The sequence below is a fragment of the Hylobates moloch genome, unplaced genomic scaffold, assembly GCF_009828535.3.
Source record: "Hylobates moloch isolate HMO894 unplaced genomic scaffold, HMol_V3 SCAFFOLD_19, whole genome shotgun sequence".
Lineage (NCBI taxonomy): Eukaryota > Metazoa > Chordata > Mammalia > Primates > Hylobatidae > Hylobates > Hylobates moloch.
The window spans coordinates 56,173,182-56,183,298 of NW_026652294.1; the positions used below are offsets into that span (position 1 = coordinate 56,173,182).

Consider the following 10,117-nt stretch of genomic DNA (forward strand, 5'->3'; position numbering starts at 1 on the left):
AAAAATATTTATTTATGTATTTATTGCTTCAAAGTAAGTGTATTTGTGTGTGTGTGTGTGTGTGTGTGTGTGTGTTTCTCCTTTCCCCAGTTCCCTAGTCTAACAAAAGATTTATTAATAGTGGTTACCTATATCTCAGGATTAAAGCTATAGGATATTCAAAGGAGGGTTTGACTGAGTAAAACAGAGATGAGCATAACCCACAGATAGGTAAGTCACTTTGCTGTGTTCCCTTTTGGGGAGTGGGCTAGCGTGTTTTTGTTGTACGAAATATAGTTGTATCAACTTCAGGTAAAAGAATGATTTTGTTTTTGCTCTTATTTGGAAGTAAATATGGTTAACATACGTGACTATGAAAGCCGTGTTGACAAGGAGTACACTGTACTAGACTACACTGTCAGTTTGGTTGACTGCAAATTACATCTCTCAGAATTCCCTTTCCTGTATTGTTCAAAGTGAGATTGGCCCCCAAAAAAGGAATTATGGTGAGATTGTTAAGGTAGAAGTGAAACACAAGTCATTAAGGTCAGATACCCAGTGATTTCCAGGCTGTCTTCACTTTTCCTTACTCCACATCTAGCTTGTCTTCCTGCCTGCTGACCTCACTGACCCACGGTGGCACAGGTTCACCACCAGGTGTTTGCTCACAGACCAACAGAGCTAGAACGTACACAGAGGCACTGGTTTCCCATAGCTCCCCTTCGGAACCCCTGGCTGGGAACCATTTGAGTGACTGGACATGCTGGACTTCACAGAGCTTCAGTTCCCACTTGTCAACCCACACCAGTGCTTCAAGCAGATGAGCGAATCTTTCTCTTATCTGCCAATTTCCCTCTTCCAGACATTCATTTTCAAGCTCCTCCTTTGTTTATGTTAGGTTAAATTTCTATAACTCCCTTATTTCCACATATTACATGGACTCTGTTTTCCTGACAACCCTAATAAATGTAGCATAAACACAAACTATGATTTTGCTGTTTATTTTCTTCAGAAAGCCCTGAAAATAATCCAAATAACATATACGATAATATGTTACAGAAGTGTGGCTCGCCTATGAAATGAACAACCAAACAGGAAGTCTGGAACTAAGCCTGTACGCTGCTCTGGTGATGGCTGCCCTTTGGGCTCCACATCCACTAAGTGGATTAAATGCAATTACAGTACTCTTTGTTGAGAGACTGCCACCAGGGGGCAAAGATTATATCTTAATACAAAGTAATAACAGTGAGAGTTATTTATTTAGCATCCAGTATATAAGCATTACTGTACTCTGCCATTTATTTAAGCTTCTATCTCCATGAATCTTGCAAGTTAAATATTATTATCCTTGTTTTGCTGAGAAGAAATAAATGTCCAAAGAGTATAAGTAACCTGTCCAAGTCATATAGATAAATCCATTCTAGGTTTCCTCAACTCCAAAACAAATGCTTCTTCTAGAAAGACATATTGGTATTTACCTTATAGGAAATGTAGTAATATTTGTCGTCAGTGCTCTCCCATGTCCTCTTTAAGCCCCACTCATGCCTATATACCTTACACTAACCTCTGTCAGTTTTATTCCCTTGTAAGTCATGCACTGTGCTGTACGTCTTTCTTTTCTGCTTACTCTCAGCAGGCTATCACATAGGCAAAATTCTGATGAGCAAAACTGCACTGTGTTTTACTGACAAATAATGGTAGGGTGTTTTAATTTTCATGGCCTTAGAATTGAGATTCCATTACTTATTTATTTAACAAATACTTTCCATGTTTCTGATGAGCTACAAAATGATTCAGTCCCAATATTAAAGCAGTAATGAAAAATCCCATCAATCAGGCTTCGACTGGTATTTTCTACATGCATTTTTCAATGAGTTCAAGATGCTTTATCATACAAGGCAGCCATTACACTCTTGGACAGCTGTTAACTGTGAAAAAAGTCATTCCTTATGTTCTCCTGAATACTCTATGAAATGTTTGCCTCTTAGGCCCTCTATATGATACAGAATAAACCCAATTCATTTTTGTTATATGCTAGCTCTTAAAGCGTTTACCCCCTCTTTCTTCCCACCACTAATTAGTGGCTTAGGAGTTCAGACTTCAAGCAGCATCCATGGATATAAATATCAAGATTACAAGGAACTCATTGATGTCCCAACATTGTCAAATAATACCAATATTGGTTGATTGGTTGTTTTTGTACACACAATATAGACTGAGCAACTTGAGGCAAAGTCTTGTATCTTAATCACTTCTTTATCTCTTGTGTCTAACACAGTGCATGGCACAAATAGGTTATTATTAAAAATTATTAAATGGGTGTTGAGTGAAGAAATTATTAAGCTAATACTTGCTGTCTTTTTTTTTCAGTCAGTGGAAACCTAGTGTATAGGTTGAGAACCTATGATATATCAGACACTGTTCAAGGCCATGAATGAACAAAACAGACATGAATCCTTCCTCAGACCTTGAAGTCTGAAATTGCTGAAGTGAGTACAGTAATTCCACTGCAGATGATTAATATTACTAACCTTAGGGAGAAAAATCCCTACTGCTGAGCCTCAATTTCCTCATATACTATTGAGTTGTTAGACAAATGACCTATTTGATAAGATTAAGTCCTTAAATTATTAGAAAGGGTATGGAATGTGTAAGGCATTATATAAATTAAGTTTTATGATTATAATACTATTTTATAGATTTGAATACCGCCCAAAATGGATGTTCTTCCAAGGTCAAAAGCAATTCAGTTTCTCAGATACAAGCACATCATTATAAAACCACATACATAATGCAGTAACTCTAGGTTTATTATTTTAAACCATATCTCTATTGTATAATGTAACTTCCTTTAGAGCACAATATTTTACATTCAGTGTCCTCTATAGGATCTAGCACTTTTCAGAAAAATAGCATTCAATAAGTGGATTAATGCAATAGAAACAACTGAAGAATCACCAAGGAATCTAACATGAATACCATTTAGGAGATTCAAGAACCCAGTGAAATTGTATGCAAAACTGTGTGTCCGTACGCCATTTTGTAGAGTTCTTCAGTTTTATCGGAGTCTCAAAGAGATCTATTATATATAAGAGTTTCTTACTCAGTATATATTAATTGAATTTCAACTACTTGCTAGACATTGTACTATGGTTTAGGCTTAGAATATAAAACTTTTTTATAATAAATGAATATTGAGTACATCGAAATTTTTCAAGATCTGCTTTCTTATATTCACATCATTAAAATTAATGCATAACCTAATAAACACATTTACATCCTAAATCAGCATCAGATACTCTGACGTAATTTAATATCACATTTTCTGGCAAAATATTCCTTGGAAATACATTCTTATTGGCTTCACGAAAAAAGCCTCCATGATAATATAACCTATAGGGGTTTAATGTATGTCTACATAGACTTATATATGTGCATATAGGTACATACACACATACGTATATACATATAATTTTAAAAATCTTTAGTGAGTCATGCTGCTTAAATAGTTTAAACAATCTCTAATTCATCAACTGTCTTTTACCACCACTGGGTTTCCATTTATTCCTAACAATAACAATGAAGCTACTGTCCTTCAAAAAAAAAGATCACATATAAATAAAATGTCCTAGAAATTGTTTTGTAAGCAGTTTCCTCAGGGACTTTCCACTGACTGAAATAAATAGTTTTCAAATGCTCCAGATGGAGGACAAAAATTATTTTTAAAATTGCAAGAATACCTCTGAAACTTCATGGCAGTTTTTCCCCTTTGGAAATCTTATATCTCTCCTCAGTGCATTAAGCATCAACTATCTGCAGTTAATAAATATTTATTTGAGCAGCTATTTTAGTTTTCTGAATAAAATTATTCTTACCTTTGAGAATGGCTGCCATATATTCTTGTCCCAAACTTATAAGAAAAGGATGTTTCCCCAGATACAGACATAAGCACACTTAAAGACTGAAACTCTCACCCACAGTAGATGTGCACTTTACAGTATGGAAATTTTAATGTAGTATAATCCAAAATGACTATTTGAAAAAAATGGTTATTCTCCAGAATCAACGTCTCTAATTCATATATTCTACAGAGCTCAGTTGCAATTGGCGATAGTGGCCAGGAGATGGCGCAGTCATATTTCCTAAGATTTACTTCATAGACAGAGTTAGAGAAATGTTTTTTAATGGCACTTGTTTTCACTAATGGAAGCTAAGATTGAAAAATAAAACACTCAGGAAATATAAATTCAAATTGCTCAAATGTTTTATTTATTACGAATCACCTATCTGCAAATCCAATGCTGTAAAAATACTTTGAATAACTTTTTTCTTTCCTATGAGCAAGGAACAGAAGAAACACTTTTGAAGTAGTAATTATTTAGAATTGCCTTAATTGTTCAGTTCTTCCTTTTGGTTTATAGTCTATTATGCTGGATTGCTTTACACTTACAAATGTATTTTATCACTAAAAATTCCACTTTTCAATAAAATAAAAACTAGTTTTAAAATAAAAATTTTTACAAATGATAGTTTAGGGAGAAAATTCATTAAATATTTCCTGAAATAGCTTTATTCAAGGCACATATAATGTTCAAATTTCCTTTTTCATTTGATAAATCCTAATGAAGAGTTTTCAGATCTAAGATCTACTATATTGCTTGACAAAAAAAAACCCAGCATTTTAAGACCTCATAATCCACTCACATACTTATTGAAGTATATTAATGGATGTGTGTGTATGTGTGTGCACGTGCATGTATTGTATGCTGGAAAAACTCTAGAAAGAGAGAATGGGCATATACATTACAGATTGTCCTGATTTGGTCTGAAGTACAGTCTGCCACAAGTTATTGAGTCTTTACTGGAAAGGTAGGAAGAATCTCTAATCATCCCTGAAAAGGCATAATCCAAAGCTGGCCGAAAAGGCAAGGTGGGTACTAACCCAGGTGTTAGGTAGGGTGACATAAAACCAGATAACCCTCTTCCTGCAGAAGAATATGCCAGCCTTAATGGACTGATAGCTACTCTAGGATTTAAGCTGTAGAGATTTGAATCACCTCCATAAGAAGCAGAAGTAGTTTGAAGAGGAGAGAAAGCTGATTTATTACCTAGAGTTCCAAAACCAATTCCAGCAAGATTAAAACTTGAAGCTCTCTGAAAGGCTGTGTTTTCCAGTTCTTCTGAGTTTGCTAGGTTCCTGTTGTCTGGCTTGTGTTCTTTGCCATTTAAAACCTGTTCAATGGCTTGGACCACATCCCCTTTGCAGAACTGTAGAATGCCTTCTAGCCGGCTGCGCCTGTAATTTGGGAAAATCTTAGTAAGGATATCAAGAGGATCTCTTGGTCTTGAGGACACTATAGGAAGGCTTGTCTCGGTCACAGTCAAGTCTTTGGCCCATTCACTTTCATTTCCTGATTCCAGATCAGAGGATGATAAGGACCTGGGACTCCCTTCACCTCCTGATTGCTCTCCAGGATGAGGAGACGGGATACTATCATGCTTGTTGGAGTATTCTGAAATAGATGACCCGATACTTTGTTTCCCAATGACACCATTAGACCTAGGAGATGATCCTAGGTAAAGTTGATGGGATTTGGAGATCAGTTCTTCTTGTCCATTCTGGCATGACTCACATTTACTCTCTTTTTGTTCTGGAGAAGAGGGGGGAGAAAAAAAACAATCAAATATAGGGAAAACTTCCCAGAACGTAGTACTGCTCACTCAAAAATAATGCTGGATAATATAATTCATTCACTCCTATTAATTAGTAATATTTATACACTCCAAGACATTTTAATGAATAACTCAAATTTAAAAGATTATTCAGAAATGCAGGTGCTGGAATAGTGAAACATATACTACTATATCATCTCAGAATCACAAAGGTATGCAATATTAAAATGCAATTATATTTAGGAATCAGAAGATGAGCGTCTATTGTTACCCCAAATTGTCTGCATAACACCGATATGGCACACTGTCTGTTCTATCTTGGTTGTGTGGGATCTTCCTAAATGTCACCTAAGTTTTGTTGTTATCTAAGTGATATTTTTTCAAAATGACACTATGGAAAAAGAACTGAATAAAATGAATAGAGAATAAAAGGAATTATCTTAGTTTGAAAATGAATATTCTATTTAATCGCTAATGCTAAATTTTAACAATTGATTTTTTATCTGATATTTCAGGTTATAATTCATTTACTTGAATAATATAAAAAAAAAATTGTTCATTTCATTTCAAATTTAAACCAGTAAGTACTATTGCTATGTCAATCCCAAATCATACTAGAGCTTGCATATTTCATTTTATGAGAGATGATACAGATGGTATTTTTCATAATCCTCTATGAAACATGTACTTTCTTTTTCAATCCTTAAGAAATATCAATAACAGACCTTAAAAGCAAATTGTTTGTAAAAGAAAATTTTAAACTGTCTTGTTGCAATCTATATGAATCCTCAAATTGTCTTTTAAAAACAACGTATTAGGCATTTGCTTTAAATCACAGCCCTCCTCCAATGTTAGCAGCAATTTTCCAAAAGTACTTTTACACAAAGTTCTGGTTTTTCTATCTCAACATGTTGAGCATATTAATCAAACAAGAATATTTTAATACCCTTTACTAGGTTAACACCACAAAAATTAAAATAGCCATATTTACTATATAACTTTTACTTTGGTTTACATTTTCTATTACCCTAGAGATATAGAGGTAAGGGTAAACTGTTAAGTGGAGTGTGCAGAGTAATTCTGTCCAACTTTCTTTTTCTACCAAGTTTATGAATGTCACAAAACAAATATTGCCTAAGGCAGTGATTTGTAAATATGATTTGCAATACTCCAGTTTTCTCCAGTTTTCTTAAGAAGAATTCAGTTCTAAATTCTAAAGAAATAGCTAGTTTATTTTAATATTAAAGTATATACAGTTTAGCATTTTGAAGTTCAAAATGCTGTTCCTATATGCTGTTCCCACAAGCATATGAAAAAAAGAACATCACTACTGCAAAAATTACACTCCATAGGATTTTCAACTTTAAATAACACAATAATACTTTTCTAATGAAATTTGCCAAGCGGAAATAGATTAGCATTAGTCCTCCATTCCACTTTACTTGTAAATATGAATGAGCATGCCCCGAACATGTCAATTATCAACATTTCATCTCTATAGCAATTTATGCATGAAATCATAAAATAACGTCTTGTTATATTTTACTCATAGTACAATATATGTAATGAAACACCAATTTGCATAAGATTATTTAGAAAATATGGTGTCTTTAAAATATAATACCATTTACATCATCTCTCTGTCTTCTCAACTCCTACAGCTTCCTTTACTTCTATTGCACTTATTGTATATTAAGCCTTGCATTGCAGTTTTTGGATACATATAGTCTGCCTTCTTTGGAATATAACGTTCTTTTGTGTAGGAAAAACTTGTTCACTTCTAAATCACTGTTAGTCTTTGTCTAATGAATGAGTAAATTAAATAGACTATTTTACCACAGTTCATGGCTATTGTGTAAGAGAAGCAGTCAATTTAGAAAGCTGTTGAAGTAACCTTTCAAACATTAGCTTGCTTTTCATAGGGGAGGGGGCATCATCTGAGGCAAACAACAAAATAAAATAATTAGCTCTATAAAACAGAACACTTTGGTACCAACTAGAAATCACATAAATCAGTGTCTCACAGGGAGCTGTCAGCCATTTCACTATCGGTGTAGTTTCAGGAATTCTCATTTTTACTTCTCTTTCATAGCACTTTTACTTAATAACTGTGCTCTTTAGCACTCTTCATCTTTCATGAGAATTGTAGAAAGTCTGTTTTGCCTACTCAAATAAATTAGAATATGTGCAAAAAGTTGACACATGCAAACACAAAATTCACTCGGAATTGAATGCCTGATTTCAATTCACAGAATTTTTCAAATGTACTGTGAGTAGAACTTCAAGCAGCCATTGAGCGAAAAATCTGTTGAGATCTGCAATTTTCACAATTCAAGGAAGGTTTCTAATTAATAGTTTACTGTATAGCTGTCATACAATTTCATAGAATACAGCTTTATAAGTTTTGTGTAAGTTTTGGACTTATACAAAAAAAAAAAAACACAATGATATTTCCACTGCTTAGTAGGCCCCGTGGAGGCTATGAAGTTCACTAAAATATATCTCCTAGCGCAGGAAATGAAGGCAACTGACTTGCAGTCAAAAAATAAGAGAAAAATAATGAAAACTCCTTGGATAAAAAACCTCTAATATTGAACTTTGAAATTCTTACCTATGGTTTTACAAATTACATTTTGCAAAAACAATTTAGAGTGAAGGAACAAAGAAAGACGATGGTTTGATAGATTTCAGTCTCTTCCCCACATCAAGCTTGCAACAGATGTTCGCGCCAACATGTAGTAAAGAACTGCATCCCCAACTATCAGAGTTTCCCACGCAAAATCAGCTCTGGTTTTACAGCTGAAAACAGTCCAGAGAAGGGAGGACCACCTGAGCCTGGGGAGACTGAGGCTGCAGTGAGCCGTAATGGCGCCACTGCACTCCAGCCCGGGCAACAGAGTGAGATCCTGTCTCGAAAGAGTACAGAGCAGACTCCAACACAGCACCTCTTACGAAGCTTTTCGCCCAATGCCTGCTTGAAGTTCTACTCACACAGTGAAAGTCAAATCCACTTCTGCGTAAATAACTCTACTCCTAGGGTGGATTGCTCATTTCTTACCACCCATACTTCATTTTTTCATGATCTTATCCTATCACCTGAGGGAACGAACAGTAAACTCCTCCAAAGTGAAGGCGATGGGTCTCTCACACTCTCATTAATGTCCATATTGCTGAGCAGTTCCCCAGAACTTAAAGTGCTTCTTTTAAACAACTATTCCTGCCCGCCTATGGACACGGTGGCTTGTTTCAGAGTTTCTTTCCAGAACAACCATTTCCTTGAGCGAAAAGTAAATGAAAGACCAACTCACCTTGTTTTTCCTCAGGATAATCTTGCTGGAAAACTTCGAAAGCGGGGGTCGCGGAACCACTGGCCTGTCTCAAGGCACCCAGTCCCAGCGCAGCCCCCGCCGCAGGGCCGCCCGTGGACTGTGGATTCTCGGCTCTGCCGCCGCCCCCGGATGCCCGACCCCCGGGGGGCCCGGAGAGCCCCGAGCACAGGAGCCTCTGTAGCCCCCGGGCTTCGCTCTCCTCCTGCGCCTGCTGCCTGCGCAGCGCCACCTGGGCGGCCATGACGCGCTGGCGCTCGGCGATCAGGGTGCACTTGGCACACGCGCAGTCCCGCCAGCGGCAGAAGCGCTTGTGGCCCTTGAGCGCTGACACCACGCCATGGTTGCGACAGCGGGCGCACTTGGGCGTCCGCGGGTAGCCGCAGCCCACCGCGCCTACCCCCCTCTCCAGCCCGGGAGCCGGCGGGCAGCCTCCGCTTCCCGAGGTGGCGGCAGCGGCGGCGGCGGCCGCGGCCGCTGCTCGCAGAAAGAGGCTGGGCGGCCGCAGGAACGCTGGGGGTACCTGCATCCCCGATGGTACCTGCAACGCCGGGGATGGGGGCGGAGGGGCAGCCACCACTAGCCCAGGGGCCAAGTGGGGTCGGCCGCTAACGCCTCGGTCTCTGCTGCCGCACTGTGACCGCTCCATTCCCGAGAAGTTTCTGGCCGGGAGTCCCAAGTGGAAAGTGCGCTGACCGCAGCTAACCCTGCTGGGAGGCTGGGGAAGCCGGGGCAGGACGCGCCGTGGTCCTACTGAGCCCCACCCGCGCACGGACAAAAGTTTTACACTCTTTCCACTCGGAAGTTGGGACGACCGCGTCCCGGAGCTGGAGACGCTGAGAGGTGCAGCTGTCCCGTGAGCCTGGCAGAGACCCCGGGCGCTAAGTTAATGCCCCTGTGCCTCCAGCCAAGAAGGCGAGGCTGGAGAGGCTACCCCGCCCACCCAGGCTCCCGGCCAAGCGCGGAAGCCGGAGGAGGGCCCGGGGCGGGGAGTGGGGACCTTCTGGGAGGAGGGAGGTGGGGAATCCGTCCAATGGGCTGCAAATGTCTCCTCCCCCCCAAAAAGCCCGTTTCTCCTACTTGCTTTCCTAGGAGTTCTCGACGTCTATTTTTGTAAACTAGCCTTTGCAGCCTCCCCT

At 38.7% G+C, this 10,117-nt stretch overlaps 1 protein-coding gene across 1 annotated transcript; it reads right to left on the reverse strand.

Annotated features, from left to right (window-relative positions):
• Positions 1-964: 964 nt before the first annotated feature.
• Positions 965-9,866, reverse strand: DMRTA1 (DMRT like family A1). The gene is made up of 2 exons (XM_032138981.2): positions 8,961-9,866; positions 965-5,630 (listed from the first exon to the last, which is right to left on the reverse strand). Exons 1-2 carry the CDS (start codon positions 9,625-9,627, stop codon positions 4,783-4,785), a joined length of 1,515 nt encoding a protein of 504 aa, XP_031994872.1. The 5' UTR covers positions 9,628-9,866; the 3' UTR covers positions 965-4,782.
• Positions 9,867-10,117: the final 251 nt, after the last annotated feature.